The sequence below is a fragment of the Panthera onca genome, chromosome A1 (genome assembly GCF_046562875.1).
Source record: "Panthera onca isolate mPanOnc1 chromosome A1, mPanOnc1 haplotype 2, whole genome shotgun sequence".
Taxonomy (NCBI): Eukaryota; Metazoa; Chordata; class Mammalia; order Carnivora; family Felidae; genus Panthera; species Panthera onca.
This window is the reverse complement of record NC_138339.1, coordinates 141,602,572-141,624,248: the sequence shown is the minus strand read 5'-3', so window position 1 is coordinate 141,624,248 and position 21,677 is coordinate 141,602,572. Positions and strand designations below refer to the sequence as shown.

The window sequence follows — 21,677 nt, the reverse complement described above, 5'->3', positions numbered from 1 at the left end:
CACTGTCCTATCATGAAGCTATAACTACATCTTATTCCTTCCTTCTGTTATTATGGAAGAAGAGTCCTTCTTGTCACAGGCTCCATTTCTGTTCTGAATCCCCGTCGTGCTTTCCTGTCTACTCTTCACTATGTTTTCAGTTCTCTTGTCTCTACAGGCTGCTTCCCATCGGGACAGAAATGTGCTCTTCTGTCTCCCATTCCAAGTCCTGCTTTGATCCCCAGACTTTTCTCAGCTATTACCCCATTTCTCTGCTTCCTCTTACCATTCAACTTTTCAAAACTGTACACACATTTTTTTTCCTATTACCTTAGGTCCCTTTCATAGTTCCCCACTGTGCGACTTCTGACACAGCTACCCCTCTGAAGCTGCTGTTATTGAGATTCAGGGGGCATCCTTGTTGTCACATGTAACTGAAACTTCTTTATCATCGTCCTAATTAAATTCTTAGCAAAATTCAACACATACGACCATTTCCTCCTTTGAAACACTTTTTTGTCTTCTTCTCTTAATGCCAATCTCTTCTGTTTTTTTCCCTAGCCTTACTATTTACTATTTACTATTTACTATTTACTATTTACTATTCTTTTGTGGTCTCCTTTCTTTGTCCTTCCTTTTCTACCTGATCTATAATCTTAATCTTACTCAAGATTTGGGTTTTTGATACTCACTTTGTCCACCACTTCCCTCTCACAACCAGAGCTCCCTCAATTTAGTAGATGGCATCTTTATCCTAATAGTTGCTCAAGCCAGAAACCCAGAAATAGTCTTTTTTCTCTCTGTTCCTTGCTCTCCGTATTTATTGGCACATCTGGCAGTGCTTTCCCCCAAATACACCATCAGTATGTTATTTCTCTCCATCTTCATCACCTGTTACCACGTTGTCGAAACCTGACCTCTGTGCTCTAGAGCCAAAACATACCGTGAAGACAGAGTTTGGGGGTAAAGAGGAACACTGGTTTTAATGCTTTGCCAGGCAAAGGAGGCTGAAGCAGGCTAATGCCTTCAAAGCTGCAGATCCACCTGTAATAAAAGGTTAAGGGTGGTTTTAGGAAAATACAGGATCTGGGCAGTTTAGAGAACAATCTGGCACATATGCCAGGCGGGTTGGTCATGTTTCTTGACTACCTCAGGCCCGGCCATCCGAGTCTCGTTACTGGCTATGCACCGAGGTCAGGGAGATGTCCACATTGATACCAAGTTCATGGAACAAAGGATTCTACAGAACAACACGTGAAGGGAAGAGGGAGGCTTCAAGAATGAGGAAGAGAAAAATTTGTTCAGTTTAAAGGCAAGCCTTGCCGAAGCACTAGTGTGTCCATCTTAATTCCCATCTGCCTTTACGTTTCTGTAGCGGTTTCATCCAGACTGTCAACTCTTGCCTTAGTTACTGTCTCCGTTTCTACTCTTGCCTTTTGAGTTTTGTCTCATAAGAGAGGGGCATTGTAATAGTCTTAGAATGTAAATCTCAATACCTGTCCTCTCCTTAAAACTGACTAGTGACATTCCATTACCCTCTTGACTGTGATCTACAGACACCCTGCCCCACCTGTCACCTACCATTGTCTTGAGTGTTCATCGCAACACTTACCCTCCTGCATTAGTGGCCTTCAGTCAGACTACTTTCCTTCCACACCAAACTCTTTCCCGTAGGAAAACCTCTCTACCTACTCTTTCTGCTGCTCAAAATGAGCTTTTCTTCCCTCCTGATCTGTGGCTTACTTCTTGTCCCTGCAGTCTCACGCCACTTTTCAAAGAGGGCTTTCATGATGAGCTCATCTCTGTTCTTGTTGCTCTTCTCCATCCCAGCCATCCTTTGTGTGTGTGTGTGTGTGTGTGTGTGTGTGTGTGTGTGTATACATATATCACAACTATATACAGTTTGTACTTCCTTTTCTATTTTTTGCCGTTTTCCCCCTAAAATGTAAGCTCTTTGAGTTCAGTGACTGTGTATATGTCTCAAAAATTCTTATAGCAAGTATACTTTTTGATGTGTTGATACTTGATAAATTTTTTGTTGAATGGCTGAATTAATAAAGAATACTGTCAAGAGAAGTCAGAGGCATAGAATGTCAGAAAAGAAGCAGCCAAATACTGGTTACTTTACTTTCTTACAATGAAGTACCTGAAAATGAGATAAATTGTTAATATTAGACTCTGTCATTGAATGTTTTAAATCAGGGAGTTGAATGATAAATCCCGTAACTTTTTTTTTTTTTTTTTTTTTTTTTTTTTTTATATAGCCTTTTCTCCCTCCTTCCCAAAGTAGAGCAGAATATGATTCAGAAGAGAGTCTGGAGAGTGATGATGATGATGATGATGATGATGTTTTAGCTTCTGATTTCCATCTGCAAGAGCATTCTAATTCAAATTCATATAGGTATGGAATATTTAATTTTAAGTTTCTTTTTAGAAATTTCTCATGGCTTATATACATAATATTTTTGAAAATAATTCATGTAAAATTAATAGCTCATTGAATTAAAACACCTAAGTCAAATTTCTTTAGATGAAATTGTTAGATACCGTTCTTTAACAATAATTTCACAGTTTATTTATTATGTATGAATCAGTCCTCACAAATGCTATCAGACTATTCCTTGCCCTTTGCTCCCTGAGATACACAAATCCCACTGTTTTAGCCTAGAAAACACAATATCTTTTCAGTGTAATACTAATGCTCTAACATGTCAGTGATTTTTGTCTTAAAAATGTCTTCCCCATATTATAAAAATCATAAATGTTCAAAATGTTCACCCTCGGCTCCGAAGCTGCATTATCCTTACATGCATGGATAATGGTGTATTATCTTATCTCTGTTGATATGTTGTATATGTCTGAAAGGTGTATACATTTTATTAAGACATTGTATGTTATGGTATGATAGAAAAATAGAAATTTTCCACAAGCAATAAGTAGGATATTAGGGAAAATGAAGTAGTCCTTTATCGAAAGGAAAAATTATGAGATTTTTCCTTACTGGTATACTGTTGTTGATTTCCTGTTGACCTGATTTTGTTTTTTGAATACACAAAATATTTACATGGCTCAGAAGTCAAACTGTATAATTTAATAACAACAAAAACAAAACAACCCAATTTAAAAAGCGCACAAATGACTTGAATAGATGTTTTTCCAAAGCAGATATATAAATGGCCAATAAGCACATGAAAAGGTGGTCACTATCACTGATTATTAGGAAAATGCAATTTGAGGCCACAGTGAGAGTTCACTTCATACCTCTTAGCATGACTGCTCTCAAAAAGAAAATAGCAGTGTTGGCAAGAATGTGGAGAAATTGGACCCTTTGTGCCCTATTGGTAGAAATGTGAAATGGACACCACTGTGGAAAACATTATGGCAGTTCTTCAGAAATTAAAAACAGAATTACCACATGACTCAGCAATTTCATTTCTAAGTATATATACCCTAAAGAATTAAAATAAATAAGGTATTGAATAGGTATTTGTACAAACATGTTCATGACAGCATTATTAATAGTAGCCAGGGGGTAAAAGTACTAAGTGTCTGTTGACAGATGAATGCATAAATAGAAATAATAGTATATACCTACAGTGGAATATTATTCAACCTAAAAAAGGATGGAAATTCTAACACATGTTATAACATGGATAAACCTTGAGGACAGCGTGCTAAATGAAACAAACCAGTCACAGAAAGACAAATACTGTATAATCCCACATATGAGATACTTAGTAGAGTATCATAGAGTAGTCAGATTCATAGAGACAAAAGGTCTCTATGAATGGTGGTGGCCAGGGACTAGGAGAAGGGGGAAATGGGGGAATTGTTGCTTAATAGAGATAGTTGTAATTTTGCAAGATGAAAAGAGTTCTAGAAATTGGTGGTGGTGATGGTTGCACAAAAATATGAATGTACTTAATGCCACTGAACTAAAAAATAGTTAAGATGGTAAACTCTGTGGTATGTGTATTTTACCACAATTTAAAGTAGTAAAAAGCCAGTACTCTAAGAAATAAACGTGTTTCACTTTAAGAGAAGCTAATATTTCTTTTTTCAATTAAAAAAGCAAAAACTATATAAAAATGTGAAATCGGAAGTGTCACATTTCTGTCTTCCACTCATTTCCTCCTCTACACCCATTTTTATTAGTTTCTGTTTTATCTGCCTTTTTGCAAAATAATCGTGTGCGCGCGTGTGTGTAATATCTTATTTCCCTGCTTTCTTACATGGAAAAACATACTGTGTATAATGTTCTATAATTTGCTTATTTATTAATACATACTGGAGTTCACTTCATTTTAATACTTTGAGATCCTTCTTTGTTCCTTTTTTATGGCAACTGTTTTTTCTGTGATTCAAAACCATAGTGTTTGAACCAGTATTTTCTTGGTGGATAATTGGTTGTTTCTGCTCTTTTGCTATTTTAGATAAAACTGACATGAGTAACTCCATGCATATATTGTTTTGGTTTTGGGAAAGTATATCTGCAGACTAGATTCTTGGTGGTGAAATTGTTGGATTAAAGAGTGGTATACTCTTCTAAAACCCTAAGTAAGTTTTTAACACATCTCCTGTTTTATTTTTAGTTGGTCATTGATGCGCTTGGCAATGGTGCAGTTGGTACTCAACAATTTGAAGACTTTCTATCCCTTTGCAGGTCACGATCTTGCAGGTAATAAATATCTTAACATGAACTAATATTCCCAGTGCTTTTGAATTACTATTTTGTATTTTTTTTCAAATAGTGGAGAAAAACTTTAGTAACTTACTATTGTAGAAGATAGGTTTCTTTTAACCAAACCAACCATCTGTAAATATTTTATATAGGTGCCCTTAGGAGGACATCATCTAAGAAAGCTGGGGATCTGAACCTGATGTGATTGACTGTATTGAGACTTTATTTATAGCTGTAGCCAGGTGTTGAGGGATTTAATAGCAGTAGACTCTTAGAAAACTAAGCACGCAGCACTCTCAACAATAGCCAAATTATGGAAAGAGCCTAAATGTCCATCAACTGATGAATGGATAAAGAAATTGTGGTTTATATACACAATGGAATACTACGTGGCAATGAGAAAGAATGAAATATGGCCCTTTGTAGCAACGTGGATGGAACTGGAGAGTGTGATGCTAAGTGAAATAAGCCATACAGAGAAAGACAGATACCATATGGTTTCATTCTTATGTGGATCCTGAGAAACTTAACAGAAACCCATGGGGGAGGGGAAGGAAAAAAAAAAAAAGAGGTTAGCGTGGGAGAGAGCCAAAGCATAAGAGACTCTTAAAAACTGAGAACAAACTGAGGGTTAATGGGGGGGTGGGAGGGAGAGGAGGGTGGGTGATGGGTATTGAGGAGGGCACCTTTTGGGATGAGCACTCGGTGTTGTATGGAAACTAATTTGACAATAAATTTCATATATTAAAAAAAAAAAAAAAGAAAACTAATAAGCACGTGCAAAAACTTAGTGATTATTAACTCCAGGGGAAGAAAAGATTGTACAGAAAGGTACATGATAGTATACCACGTGGTTCAGCTATGATCTATATTTATAAATAGATATAACAAGTTAAACCTGAAAACATCAATTTAACCAGAAATTATTATGTGACTATATTGCAGTGATGGAGAGACCGTTTATTTTTATGTTCCATAGCAATAAATTAGTACGCCATTTCTAAAATTGAAAAATCATGAATTCACAGTATTATCATGTTATTTAGATCTTCAGAGGTAAATAGGAATAGCTAAAAGTTGAAAGTAGGGCTGCCCAGGTGGCTCAGTTGGTTAAGCATCCGACTTCGGCTCAGGTCATGATCTCACGGTTCGTGAGTTCAAGCCCCACATCAGGCTCCGACAGTTCAGAGTCTCGAGCCTGCTTCAGATTCTGTGTCCCCCTCTCTCTTGGCTCCTCCCCTGCTCACACTGTCTCATTCTTTCTCAAAAATAAATAAACATTAAAAAAATTTTAATAAAATAAAAGTTGAGAGGGGAATGAGGAGTCATGAATGAAAGTTTACAGAACTAGAAAGTGTTGAATTTACTGGTAAATATTATTTAAGTTTTTTTTTTTTTTTTTACTTTCGTGTATTATTTTAATTTTCTAAACAAGTTTTAAATATACCCATATAGATTTGGGTATGTGTGTGTCTATGTGTGTTGTGTATGTATGTATACATATACATATGTATGTACATATACATACATACACAACACACACATACACTGTATAGAAATATATACCATATAGAAATTAAATGTTAAAAGCTATTATTTTTTCCTCTCCAATATATTTTTATAATATTCAGGTATATTTTTTCTCGTGAAATTAAAGCCAGAGGCAGTAATTGATATAGCAATCAATACTTTATATCATAAGTCATAAATATTATTCCAAGTTATACTTGTAAAGCTATGATATAATTTCAACTTAGATTTCTCTTTTTTTTTCTGTTGCTAAGGGCCACCTAATAATGTTGAAATAAAGATTCATTACATCTTTTTTTTTGAATCCTGTGGGTTTCTGTGCCCACCTCTCTTCCACATCTCCTCTGCCAAAACGTGTCTTCTCTCCTTCCTACAGTTGAATGTAACATTTTACTGCAGAAGACAAATGTGGGTCATTTTTATTTTCTCTTTTTAGAACTTCCAGTTAGTTCACCACTTTGTCATGCGGTTCTGAAAACTCTTCAGTGTTGGGAACAAGTTCTTCTCCGACGACTTGAAATCCATGGTGGGCCACCTCAAAACTATATCTCAAGTCATACCTCTGAAGAGAGTGTGTCTGCAGGCCCTGCAATTCTCCGCCATAAAGCTTTGCTGGAACCTACAAACACTCCTTTCAGGTAGGTTTTCCTATAGATCCTGTTTTTGAATTTTTTTTTTAATGTTTATTTACTTCTTTTTGAAAGAGCGAGAACAGCACAGGTAGAGGGGGGATGGGCAGAGAGAGAGAGACACAAAATTCAAAGCAGGTTCCAGGGTCCAAGCTGTCAGCTCAGAGTCCTACGTGGTGTTTGACCCCCCAACTGCGAGACCATGACCTGAGTGAGCTGAGTCAGACGCTTAACCAACTAAGCCACCCAGGCGCCCCCTATGGATACTGTTTTTACGTCAGAGTTACTAAATCAGAATGCTATCAACTAGTAATTTAAAAAAAATACTTAAGGCCTTCTGTGTCTAATTTGCAGTTCTTGGCTCGTATCTGTGTCTTTGTTAGATGTATACTGTAGGCCAGAGGTTAGCAAACATTTCCTGCAAAGTCCTAGAAAGTAAATATTTTAGGCTTTGCAGACCCTGGAATCCTTGTTGCAGCTCTTAAACTGCCATTGTACAGTGAAAGCAACCATAGACAATAAGTAAACAAATGGTCATGGCTGTGATCCAATAAATTTTATTTTTGAAAATGAAAGGCTGGCTGAATTTGACCTGTGGGCCATAGTTTACTTCCGCCCACTCTGGAACAGTGCCCTTCAAAATATTTAGTTAGCAAACTGTTTTACTGTCCGTGGGGAGATGAAGCATTTGCACCAAAAGGTAAATCGATGCAGTGCTTGTTTCATCAATAAAGTCTTGCTACCAAATGTTAACTGAATTAAACTGTACTTACAGGCTTAGTTATACAGTTGATACACATTATTTCACAAGTTCTTAACCATAGTGAGCATCAGTAACAGTTCGTGGGCTGATATGTGTCCTCAGACACTTGGAGTAGCTCTGCCTCTAGATCTCTTCCAGGAAGTCTAACTATTTTGGTAGATCTTCTGTTCCTGGGGGTCGGAAACTGCAGCTTAGAGCCGAATCCACCCCTCCTCCTGCATTGTAAACAAAATTTTATTGGATTACAGCCACACCCTTTGATTTTAATATTACCTATGGGTGGTTTCCTTCTTCAGTGGCTGAGTTGAGTGGTTGAAAGACCATGTAGCCTGAAAGCCTAAAATCTTTACAATCAGGTTCTTTAAGAAAAAGTTTGCAGACTGCTGCCTAGATGATGTGATCTGATTCTAGTTTATTTATTATTATAAACATTCTTACAACACCAAGGAAATGTGGTCAAGTTAATCAGAAATCTCCAAAGTGTATAATTAAATATCCTGTCTCTGTAGATCCAAACACCATCTGGCACTGTCTGTGAAGAGACTTTGGCAGTATTTGGTGAAGCAGGAAGAAATTCAGGAAACTTTTATCAGAAATATATTCACGAAGAAAAGATGTCTAAATGAGGTCTGTATAAGTTAAAACCTTTTTTTTTTAATTACTGAAGTCTTGTTTTATGTACCTATAAAGAATAAGTTGTATTTTACAACCCACTTTTATACCATAAACGTATATTATGCAGTTAATAAATAGATACAGTAATTGAAAAGGAGAGAGAACGGGTCACTATTTTCTGAAGTCAATTTAAAGTAACTAATTCAGATATATTTGGAACTTTTTTTTCCTAAAAAGGTACTGTTTGAGTGAAGATTGTGTATCTTGTTTGGTGTGCTTTGAGTTGTCATGATTGCCATTTTAGGAAATAAAGTAGAATTTTCCCATGATTTTCAGAATGTGATCGTTAAAAGAAGTTATCTTAGAAGTTTTATTGAAACTAGGTTTGTATACTGAGAACATTTCAAATATGTACATTTTCTTTTTATTCTTTCAATTATGCTTCTTAGTGAATTTTGTAAGTGCAGTTTATAAATATACTGTGGTTAATTATACTTTGATGTTATCATTATGATTATTTTTCACATTTAGTTCAGTGCTTTAAAAAGTTCCATTTTGATGCTATGGAGAATTTGCACCTAAGTAGATTAACATGTTGCTTCCTTTTCTGTGACAGTATTGCTATTAAAAAAATACCCGGTAAACTCAGTGGTGGACTTAGTGATGACACTAATTCCTTATGTCCTCATGGACTCAAGACCCTCAACTGGTGTGTGGATCGTATTTTGAGAAGCACTGAACTAGTCTGAAAGCAAGTTTTGTATGGTTCTTGAAGTGGGGGGGGGGGGGGGGGGAAGGTATTTCACTTGGAGAAATAAGGAAGTAGAACGGCTTTTTTTCCTGATTTTTAAAAAAAAATTTTTACTTGAGTGTAGTGAACATACAATGTTACATTAATTTCAGGTGTACACCATAGTGACTCAGCATGTTTATACATTAAAGTGGCTTCTTACTAGACAAGTTAGCAAAAAGCAAGATGGCATATAATAACTTTAATGAAAAACAGAAAAATTACATAGATCTGATGGGCTCTCGGTTTAAGCACTATTTTATAAGAGGCAACTGCGGGTGCTGATACTTAGCATTCATCTGGTTATGTAAATATATTTGAATTAGCCAAGCCAGGAAACAAAATACATAATTTTTTGCAACTTAGAAAACTTGTGAAATATGTATCTTAGGATAACATTGAAATCTAAGCCAACAATAGATAAAATAGATAGAATAAATAAAAGTAGTTTTATTTAACTTTCCTATCTTAAATATTTAGTATATGAATTACCATTAAACAGTTCAAGAAAATTTTGGGATAAGTAAAATTAAAAATGTAATGGATCAGAGACTAATTAATTAGGGTGTGTTCATTTGTGAGGTAATGTTTCTGATTTTATTTTAAATATATCTTTGAATAAAATAATGTATTACAAGTTACAGCATTTCCATAATAGTGAATAAAGCCCTCCTTCTTTATACACTTTATACCTGCTTACTGTGGAAAAAGTATGTTTACTGTGCTTGTTATTTCTTGGGTTTCTCTGACCTACCTTGTATAGGTATAGATGTACCAAATCATTTTTTGTACAAAAAATGTACAAAATCATTTTTTAAAGAACATGGCCATATTTGATTAATATAGTTGTAAATATAAAAAACATTTCTCTACTGCTGATATAGGGAATTTGGAATATAGGTATTTGGGAAATTAAATAATTCTCAAAACAAAATAAAAAATTGTTCACCACCAGATTGTCTAGTTGAATCCGGAAATAGAACCACTAAGGGAGGGGAGTAGCATAACTAAGCCAGATACATGAGGAAGAACAGCAGGGAAATGAGTACAACAACACCTTTTAAATTCCTTTGCTGTTTTACTTTGAGTTTTCTTTCAGAGTTCGATGATACCTTAAGAAAATTTTAATTTTTTTGTTAGTAATTAAATGCATGCTTATGAATGTTGGACTGAGAGAAAGCTTTGTAATTAGTGAGCTAAATATTTTCTCTGAATTTTAGGGGTTTTTTTCCTGCAAAATTAATTTGGAATATTTTAACCGGTAGATCTTATTTACTTAAAACTTGGCATCATTAATGGTAGTTATTAGAAATTAATTGCTACTGCATTATTGTTTTATTCTTCATGTTTTATTCTTCACTTTTTAAAAATAGTGACATTTTGATAAAGAGAATATGAAAATGAAAACTTTGTATGGTGAACCACAGATGGGATGGAATTAAATAGAATATTAACTCTATAAAGTTAGTATAATGTTTAGTCTTTACTGGCAAGTTGATTAGCTTGTTCTTGATGTTAACAAAATTATCTTCCATGTCTTTTTTTTATAAAATGATGATTATATTTAAATAGTTTGAGTCCACGTCACTGTGACTTTTCATATAGTTAGGAAATAGATACATGACAGGCTCTGTATTTTGGATGGGAGAATTTTGAGATGGTTTCTTTATTCCTTATGTGTGTGAAAATGAAATTTTCTCCATCTGATGTTTAAATCCTGGTGTATGCTCAGATCTTTTCTTTTCCTATACTGCGTTTTTAAAATAAAAGATCTTTCCTTTTTATACTTGGAAATTGAATACAGATGGCTGCAAATGAACTATATCTGAATGATCCCCAGCCAGAAAAAAATACTTGACAGCTATCATCTTTGTCCCCACTTTGGATTTCTGTTTTCTTTCATTTTCTGAGAACCAGAGGTCTTGAACCAGTTTTTTCTAATATCCCCTTTTTAGCAGGATGTGTGCCTCCAAGCAGTTTATTATTTCTGGCTAAATCAAGAGAAGGAGAGAATTAGAAACCTAGAAATTAAAAGTTTCTAATCAGGAGGTTTTCCTGAGGAGTGAGGTACCATAATGGAGACAAGGCATAGTAGCATATGTGAAAGAGAACAATTTGACTTTAATTTTCAGCTGAGAGTACTGTGGATCAGTAGCTCTGAAATTTGTAATATTAAGAAGTTGGGGCTCAATTTTGCTTTAATGTCAACATTTCAAAATAAGTAAGTTAAAATTTCTTGCAAGGGCAAATAAAATTTATGGTGGTGGTTAATGAGTTCTGAGGGATTCAGTTTTGCCCAGCCTTATCCATGCACCTCCACATGTGCTTCTTTTAAGATGTATGAACTTGAAAAATAACAACTCAGTCCAGTGTTGTTTTCTAGTAAATTTAGTTTAAAATATTATAAAAATATCCCCGGTATTTTGCATGTTATATCTCGTCTTTACTCTTTGTCATGTGGTTATTCTTTCTTGATGAAGTCATTAGAGGACAACTGTGAAACCATCAAAAATTCTATGGTGGAGGAGCCAAACATCAATAAGGTACAAAATATCATTCAACTAAAATGAGAAATTGCATTCTTTCACAAGAAAAACACATTGTTTGCATTTGAGTTTTGAACCGGACTTTGTTTCCAGTGCAATTAAATTATTGTTCCCTCAGATTATTCTTACTTGATTTCAGTAGCTTAAATATGCAATCATAAAAATTGTTTCTGTTTTGTTAATAAGAGAATGCAATTTTAAAGAGAGTTGAATGTAACCTGTTTTGGCTACACATTTTTTTGAGTAAATGCTACTGAAGTTCTTAATAAGGTGTATTACAATAGCCATTGTAGAATTGTAGCAGTATTGTTCTGTTTTACAAGTGTCATTTTGGAAGTTAACAATGTCTTCTGTGATGTTAGTTCCTTAAAATATATCAGATGCTAAATGTAGCATTTATTGTGCTGGTAGGAATAGCACATAGCACATTGCCTTGTGTGTAGCAATTTCTGCTAACACTTGAGAACAGAGCAAGAATGGTAGGAATTGGTGTAATCATGAAATATCTCCCAAATGTTCTATGATCATATATTCAAATGTGAGTTTTATTAAATTGACATTTAACTCACTCATGTGTTTCTTACTCTGATTTTAAGACCATCTCAACAAAGTAATTTTTAGAGGAAAACTTTCTTGAAGATAATTTTTTAAGGTTACTAATTCCCCCTGCTAATTCTTTTCCAAAGAAATTCTTCTAGTTAAAATAAGAAAAATAATTCTGTATAATTAACAAAAAAGACTGATTAGCTGTCAAGTGTATATTATAACTCAAGTTTGGCAAAATAAATATATTTAGTCCATACTTTGGAAATGTCTAATGGCCTTTGGCAATTTTGAAAGAATATAGTTGAAACTTTTAATCAGTTAACAATAATTCCTTGCCTAAGTTATCATTAATTACTAGTCTGTACATTATCATGAAATCTCATCCAAATATTTTAATAAATACTAAATATTTATAATTATATTAATAAATTTAATAAATATAATCATAATGTGGTATTTCTATAGTCATCACATTACATTCAAAGGTAGTCCTTCTGTGTGTTTAGTTAACATCAACCATTTTTGGCCAGGATTTTCGAAACATCTGCTATAATTTTGTTTTAAATAGCTTTATCGTGTATACCTGACTTAAAATAACTGCACATATTTATTAAAGTATAGTTTGATTAATCTTGGAGTATGTATACACTGGTAAAGCCATCACCACAACCAAGAAAATGAATATAGTCATCACTCCCAAAACTTTAATCTCTTTCTTACTCCTTTCTTTTTTTCATCTGTGCCTTCTTCCTGTACAAGCAGCTACCAATCTGCTTCTTCATATTATAGATTAGCTTGCATTTTCTGGAATTTTATGTAAATGGAATCATACAATGTATGCTTTTTCCCATAGCATAATTATTTTGATATTCCTCCATGTTGGATATTTCATTAATTCATTCTTGTTTATCGCTGAGGTGCGTTCATTGTATAGCTGTACCATAATTTTTTATTCTTTTATGTGTGGATGACCACTTGAGCTCTTTCCATTACAGAACTGTTTCAAATAAGAAAGCTCACATTAGTCATATACAGGTCCCTTTGGTGGGGCGTATGCTTTCATTTCTCTTGTGCAAATGCTTAGGAGTGGAATGGCCAGATTTTATTGTATGTGTGTGGTTAACTTTTTGAGAAACTACTCAAGTATTTTCCAAGGTGATGGTACCCTTTTATATTCCCAGCAGCAGTACATGGTATCTCAGTTGCTTTACCTCCTCACCAGGGCGTGGTATGGTCAGCCTTTTTATTTTAGCCATTCTAGTAGGTGTGTACTAGTTTTAATTTACTTTGACCATCTTCCGTGTGCTTTTTTATATCATTTGTATAATTTTTTGGTTGAAGTGTGTTTTCAAATGTCTTTTTTTTTTTTGATTGGGTTGTTTTCTTGACAGAGTTTTAACAGTTCTTTTTATTTTTTAAATAAGTGGTGTATCACATTTGCAGATATTTTCTCCTACTCGCATGTCTTTTGATTCTCTACAATTTCTTTTAAACTGAGAAGTTTTTAATTGATACATTGAACCTCATCAAAATTTGTTTTGTGTGTGGATGTTCTTTTTGGTGTCATATTTAAGAAGTCTTTGCCTAACCTAAAAATCACAAAGATTTTCTCCACCTCTGCTCTAGTGTTAGTTTTACAATTAGTGAAGACTACTTCCATTACCACAGCTGTCCAGTTAAAAACAAATCTAAAACTCTGCCCTACAAAGAAATTATAACACGAAGGCAGTGTTTAAATCCTACAAAAAATTTTTTTGAGTCAATTTTTTAATATGAGTAGAAAGTATAGATTGCAGTTGCTTTTTTCTTTTTCCATGTGTGTATCAGTTGTTCACCACTGTTTAATGAAAAAGTTATCTTTTCCTCCACTGAATTGCCTTTTCCTCCTTTTAAAAAAACCAGTTGACACGGTGCCTGGGTGGGGTGGCTCAGTCGGTTAGGTTAAGCGTCTGCTCTTTGCTGACAACTGAAAGCCTGGAGCCTGCTTTGAATTCTGTGTCTCCCTCTCTCTCTTTCCTTCCCTGCTCGCACTCTGGCTCCCTCTCTCAAAAATAAAGGTGAAAAAAAATTAACAAAACAAAACAGTTGACCTATGTGTGTTAGGGACTCTGTTTTGGACTATTGATCTATTTATCTTTATCCTAATCTCCCACTGTCTTACTGCACTGGCTAGAACTTTCAGTCCCATGTTGAACAGAAATGGTGAAAGCAGACATTTTTATCTTGTTCCTGATCTTGAAGAAAAGCATTGCGTCTTTTGTCATTAAGTATGCTGTATTCTATAGGGTTATTATAGATACCCTTTATAAGATTGAGGAGGTTTCTTTCTGTTCCTAGCTTGTTGAAAATTTTTAATCGTAATAGTTGCTGGATTTTGTCACCTCTCTTTTCTGTTGTTGTTACCACTGAGATGTTCGTATGGTTTTTCTTATTTTAGTCTGTAAATATGACTAAATATGTTGATGGATTTGTTTGATGTTAAACAAACCTTGCATTCTCTGGCTAAGCTTCATTTGGTCGTGCTGTATTTGTTATTTTTTTTTTTATATATTGGTATATTTGTTAAAATTCTTGTTAAGATTTTTGCATTTATGTGAACGAACATAAGTTTTCCTATAATGTTTTGGGGTTCTTTTTTTGGTTTTAAACTAAAGCTGGACTCAGAATGTGTTGGGAAATACTCTCTTTAATTTTTCGGGAAAAAAATTGTGTAGAATTAGTATTGTTTCTTACTTAAGTGGTAGAATTCACCAGAGAAACCATCTTGGCTTGGAGTTTTTTATCTACAAATTCAATTTCTTTTTTTTTATTTATTTTTGAGACAGAGAGAGACAGAGCATGAACGGGGGAGGGGCAGAGAGAGAGGGAGACACAGAATCGGAAACAGGCTCCAGGCTCCGAGCCATCAGCCCAGAGCCTGACGCGGGGCTCGAACTCACGGACCGCGAGATCGTGACCTGAGCTGAAGTCGGACGCTTAACCGACTGCGCCACCCAGGCGCCCCCAAATTCAATTTCTTTAACATGTAGGGCAAGTCGGGTTATTTATTTCTTCTTGAATGAGCCTTAGTAGTCCATGTCTTTAAGAAATATGCTTCATTTGGGGTGTCAAATTTATTGGTATAAAATTATTCATAATATTCCCCTATTCTTTTAATATACAAGAAAATTTATGGTGATGTCACCTCTCATTTCACTGCTAATTTTGGAAACAAAATTACTTCTTGAGTATTTTTATTTCCTAATATTTAGAGTATTTGTTTTCTTTTGTATTCACTTGCCAGCTTCCCATTTCCTTCCAATATGCCTTTGATATTGTTTAGATCTCATTTTACTCTGCTGTATTTAATTATATCATTAGAGCAGTGCTGAAGTGCAAGCATTCAGCTTTACATCATAGAAGGTGATAGTAGCTGAAAATCACTAATGAGACCTAGAGTCTCACCTTAGCTTTTCTATAGCTCTGTTGTGGGACCTTGGGCTCTTTACGTCCTTGAAGCCTCATTTACCCTAATGTATAAAACTGGGGTGATAATTTTAAACGTGCTAACTGCTCTAATTAAAATAGTAGTGAAGTCCTGAAGTTAGTCTGTTATGTTCCTCTCTTCTTCAGTTCTTAAAGGAAGGTCTGCAGAACCCGAACATTTTTTAGATCATCACCTGTATAAAATGTTCTCTTTTTACAAATTGTGGTAAAATATACATGTAAAAATTTACCATTTTAGTTGTTTTAAGTGTATAGTTAAGTAGCATTAAGTACATTGACTTTGTTTGCGACCATCAGCACCAAACATCTGCAGAACTTGTTCATATTCCCAAACTGGAGCAGTAGCTCTCCACTTTCTCCATCCCACTTAGCCTAGCCCCAGCTAACTCCCGTCCTCCTTTCTGTCTCTATGAGACACTCTACTCTGGGTGTCTGTGTAAGTGGAAGCATAATATCTTTCGTTTTGTGACTGGCTCATTTGACTTAGCATAACATCTTCAAGCTTCATCCATGTTGTAGTATGTCTCAGAATCTCCTCCCGTTTTAAGGCTAAATAGTATTCCATTGTGTACATGTCACATATATTGTTTATCCAGTCATCTATCAATGGATATTTGGGTTGTTTTCATCTTTTGGGTGCTGTGAGTAATGTTGTTGTGAAAATTGATGTATATATCTGTTTAAGTCTCTGCTTTCAGTTCTTTTGGACACATACCCAGAAATGGAATTGCTGTCATCTGTGGTAATTCTTTCTTTTTTGATCTGTATAATCTCTTAAAATCTCTTCCAGTACTAATATTTGGATTCTTTTTTCCTCATGAATCCAGCCCAATCAGATTTTATTTTATTTATTTTTAAATTTACATCCAAGTTAGCGTATAGTGCAACAGTGATTTCAGGAGTAAATTCCTTAGTGCCCCTTACCGATTTAGCCCATCCCCCCTCCCACACCCCGTCCAGTAACCCTCTCTTTGTTCTCCATATTTATGAGTCTCTTAAGTTTTGTCCCCCTCCCTGTTTTTATATTATTTTTGCTTCCCTTCCCTATGTTCATGTGTTTTGTATGTTCAAGTCCTCCTGTGAGTGAAGTGCTATGATATTTGTCTTTCTCTGACTAATTTCACTTAGCACAGTACCCTCTAGTTCTATCCACGTAGTTGGAAATGGCAAGATTTCATTCTTTTTTGTTGCAGGGTAATATTCCATTGTGTATATATACCATATCTTCTTTATCCATTCATTTGTCGATGGACATTTGCAGCCCAACCAGATTTTAAACCATGGCTTGAAACCTTTCATTAAGGTTTACATTAAACATACATTAAATTTTACATTAAGATAGTATTTATTGTGATTTTTTTTTTTTACTTTGGTTTTATATTGTATGGCCTTTAGCAAATTAAATTATGTTCATAGCTCATACAGTTTCTCTGTTTTGAGCATATCATGTTTCCACTTCCTTTCTTTCCCACCTTAGATTTCATGATTCATCATTCTGAAAAATCCTCAACCCTTTTGTGCCATTCTCTCTATGGTGTATTTGCCTTGAAAATCCCCAAACCTCTTTACATGCAACTCTCTGTCTACTCTGTGCCTTTGTAATAGAACATGAGTTCACTCCTTGATGAGTCACAAACTGCATCAGGTTGCATTTTTGCACAAAGAAAACTTTATTAGCAGCAAATAAGGAGATTGTGAGGAATGGCTTCCAAAGCCATGATTCCTGGCACAAGAGTGGATGGGTTCCTTTTATTTGGGATTAGGATGAATATTTAGATAGAGAAGCCTTATCATCCTATGTAGGGGCGGGTATAAGGTCACACATGTGCCTTAAGGAAACGTGCCTATACACACATTGTATATTGTATAAGGCTTGTGCTCCTCCTTGGGCAGATATTTTAGTATTATAATGAGGGAAAGGTAGTGATGGGTCATTCTAGAGATCCCTCTATGGTCCATCTGTGTAGTCTGGAGTCAGGGGTTAAGTTCAGACTGGCCTGCCAGTCTTGTCAGGGCAGTTGCTACTGCCAGAGGGGCAGTGTTGACTTCTGTTTGCCTCAGTTAAGAGATAAGCTGGAAGGAAGAGCTTAAGGAAGAAAATATAGGACAAAGGTCAGTGAATACAAGCAAGTGGATAGTAAAGGTCACATCCTGGGGATTAGCTGGTGACATCTTCACCTCAAGAGCTGAACGTGGATGAAGAAAAAGCACAAACAGTGGGGGTTTGCCTTACTTAAAATTTATAGCCACAATTCCCAAATTACCCAACGATCAAAATAAATTACTCTGTAGTACTTGTTTTGTTTTGTTTTGTTTTTCATTCTCCCCACTTTTAATCTCTTTCCTCAAACTTCCAGTCCTCCTTGACTGTTTGCCACCGATGACCTTGTTCTGTCATCAAAATAAATGCAGTCATCGGGAATGTAGACTAATCTTTCCACCACCAAATCTTCTCCAAATGCAGATGTTTCATTAACTTCTCTAACAGTAGATAGACTGTCACTCTTTTGTCCAAAACCAGATCTTCCATTTGTACGCTGATCGTATGGGCTCTTAACCTACCCAAGGACTTTGCTTCAGTAGTTATCCCTCCTCCCCCACCTCCGTCTTCATTAATAAATATTTACCTCTCTGATTACTCTCTACATAAGCAAATATATTTTATTGTCTTTCTTTCAAATAAAAACCAAAAAACCTACCTTTGAATCGGTCTACTATCCCATTGCTTTAATTTCCCTATCTTGTGCTCCTCCTTGGGCAGATATTTTAGTATTATAATGAGGGAATATATATATATAGGCAATATAGGAATATATATAGGCAATTCTATAAATGAATTTTCCTATAAAGTCATTATAGAAGACTTAAAGAATAATGATGCAGAGACTCCCTGGAGGAACCACCCAGTTTAAGAAATAAAATATTATCAATTCATTTGAGTGCCTCTGTGAATCTTCCCCAATGGATTTACCTCCCTATTAACCATGTGTCTCTTTAAACTAGTTAAGTGTTATCTCCAGCCCACTACACTGAGATGTTACTAGTCAAAGTCACCCTTGACTCCCACTATGCTAAATTCAGTAGTTGGTTCTGTCTTCCTTTAATTCAGTGTTTCAGTATCTTTTGATACCGTTGACCACAGCCACCTTCTTAAAACTCTTGCTTCACTTGGTTTCTGTTAACATCATCTTTGATTATTTAGTATTCATACTTGGAAAATGTTTCTTGTTCTGTCTGTTTATTCTGTCAGTATTCCTCTTTCCTAAAACTACTTTCATTTCGAATTGACCTTTTGCCCCCTTTTTTGAAACATGGGGTATACCAGGACTTAGTTCTGTAACATTTTCTATTCCCTATTTTTACTTTCTCTTTGGTTTATCTCATGGTTTAAATATCCTCCATAGGCCGATAACTCTTAAATCTCTCTAGTCCAGTCATTTCCTGAACTCTGGACTTGACTTCTTAATCTAATAGCTACCTCACCCTGAATGTCAAGAGTAGAATTTTCTATCTTCTCATCTTTATCTAAATCCTTACTTTTCCTTCACTTTTGTCTCATTAAATGGTACCTTCACTTACCCAGTTTTTAGGTCTGAAAACTAGGAGTTATACTTGCTTTTTTTTTTTACTCTTACTATAATTTCATTCCATTAGCAAAATTTACCCTAATTCCAACCAACTATCACTACCACCATTGCTACTACCCTAATTAAACCCACCTTTACCTCTTCAGCAACTAAAGTAGCCTGTTGACTGTTTCTGGCAACCATTCTCACACCCTTTATACTTTACCTCACAACTTGCAGAACTGTCTAAACCCTGCAGTGTCTTCCTAGCTCCAAAATAAAATCTGAACTCTTCATTGTGGCTTTTAAGACTCTTTGCAAACTGAATCCTGCCTGGTATTCAATCTCCAACCACTTGTCATTGTTTTCTAAATTAAATACGTAAGTTTTTGAGATGCTAAATACCATTCCTTCCCTCTCCCTCCACTTGATTTTAAAGCAGGTGATCTTGGGACCACAATATTAAGAAATAATGTTTTATTAAATAAAGATTTTGAGAGGACAGGCATGTATTTTCACATTGAAGAAGCTTTTTAAGTTTATGCCTGCAGGAGCCTTTTTCCCCATCAGGTAAAGTTGGAAAAAGCTCTGCAGCTAAAACTAGTATGTTTCCCCCCACCCACTGGTTACCAGCACATAACATACTCCTCCACTGCCTGCAAACATCATTTGTCTCTCTTTCCAATTTCTTCAAAATCTAGTAGTAGACACTTAGTATACTTTATTTTTTTAGTTTTTTTAAATGCTTATTTATTTTTGAGATATTGCAAGAGACAGAGTGCAAGCAGCAGAGGGGCAGACAGAGGGAGACACAGAATCTGAAGCAGGCTCCAGGCTCTGAGCAGTCAGCCCAGAGCCCAACGCAGGGCCGAACTCACGAATCATGAGATCACGCCCTAAGCTGAGGCCGGACGCTTAACCAACTGAGCCATTCAGGCGCCCTGACACTCAGTATATTTTAGATACCAGATATCATAGATAGGTCACTAAGTTGGGATTTTGTCATAAAATTACAGAATTTGAGATAAGATTTTTGTTAGAAAAGAGGTTGACCCCAAATCAACCAAAATGTTTGGCAAACACTGAAAATCTTTGGTTTGTTATCAGATTGTATTTTAGATTCGAACATCTTTGACATCATTACATCTAGTGACCAGGAGTTTAGTTGGCATAGGATTATTTGAGTTTTTATCTTAGGCGTCTCACCTTTGCAATTCAACAGTCTTTTATATTTGCCATTTAAAAAATACTGCTAATTCTACTCAGTTCTGTTGGTGAAACACTGGACAGGCATTGGTGATGTTTTTATCTAAACTTTGCAGGAATTAAATTTGTTATATTCTTATCTTAGATTAATAACGTCCGCACTTCTCAATGAGTTGTGAACCATTTTATACTAATTCATCTTAAAGAATGAAGGTTAGGGATATAAAATAAGATGAAACACTATCCTATATTAACATTTTTAATTCTTAATAATTGCCTTCTCTTTTTACCTCTGTTTATTTTAGTAAATACTGATTTATACAGTATTCTCTTCTGAGTTCAAAGGCCTTGTATATACCTTCTTTGGGGTAAGCTAAAGGTCAGATTAGTTCCCTCATCTAAAGTACATTGAATTATGGTTTATTCAGCTATTAAAATGACTACTGACCTAAAATGACTTACTGACCCTGGGGAAATTACTGTGCCTTTCAGGGTTTCAGGTTGTTTGTTTGTTTGTTTGTTTGTTTTTATAAATAAAAGCCGTTTTAGACCAGGATTCAGTAAGCTGGCCATATTTGACCTGTTTTTTACAGGCAGTACACTAAGAATGGTCCTTATATTTTTAAAAGGTTGTTCTAAAAAAAAAAGAAAAGATAAATATACAACAGTGATCTTCTATGACTTGCAAAACATATAAAAATATTTACTTTCTGACCTAATATTTATCAAAAGATTATAATACTAAGAAATAGGGTAAACAAATCTTGTTTTAATGATTAGAATGTCTTGATCCTTTAAAGTTAATTCATTGCAGTTAACTTATTGGGAACGTGAGCAATTAAGTTGTATTTTGTATCATCTGTCTTTTTATATATGAAAAGGCAAGCTTGAAAAAGTTTAAATTTCCCCGTTCACATGAGTTTTATTTTAGGGATGAGTAGCATGTAAAACAATACCTTTATATACGAAATATTTAAAAAGTTTCTTTAATTTATGCAAGTATTAAATGACAGATTTGCATATATTATTTTTCCTGTGATTAAAATTACTATATTTTTATGTTCTATTTCCTTCTGTTTAGATAGAAGCAGACTTGGGATATCCTGGAGGTAAAGCAAGGATTATTCACAAGGAATCTGATATCATTACTGCCTTTGCTGTTAATAAAGTAAGTAGATAGACTTTTTTTCTTTGATGACTAAGTATTCATGGTTGAAGAAAGTCCCGTTTTGTCAGTTTATTCAGTATTAGTATTTTTCTGTCTGAAAGCTACTTCCCATTGCCTAAATTGCAATCTGAATAAGTTATTTTATTTTATAAAATGATTATATTGTTTGATA

At 34.9% G+C, this 21,677-nt stretch overlaps 1 protein-coding gene across 3 annotated transcripts in view; it reads left to right on the top strand.

The window, feature by feature from the left end:
• The window catches only part of DMXL1 (Dmx like 1), a 134,671-nt gene that overhangs the window by 89,252 nt on the left and 23,742 nt on the right, over positions 1–21,677 (top strand). For 2 of the 3 annotated variants that reach the window (XM_060636303.3, XM_060636305.3), the window contains 6 exons: positions 2,244–2,380; positions 4,572–4,657; positions 6,627–6,828; positions 8,092–8,209; positions 11,468–11,530; positions 21,419–21,505. In XM_060636303.3, the coding sequence (XP_060492286.2) occupies positions 2,244–2,380; positions 4,572–4,657; positions 6,627–6,828; positions 8,092–8,209; positions 11,468–11,530; positions 21,419–21,505 (693 nt within the window). The remainder of the gene's footprint in view (positions 1–2,243; positions 2,381–4,571; positions 4,658–6,626; positions 6,829–8,091; positions 8,210–11,467; positions 11,531–21,418; positions 21,506–21,677) is intronic. The other variant, XM_060636306.3, reaches the window with a different exon arrangement.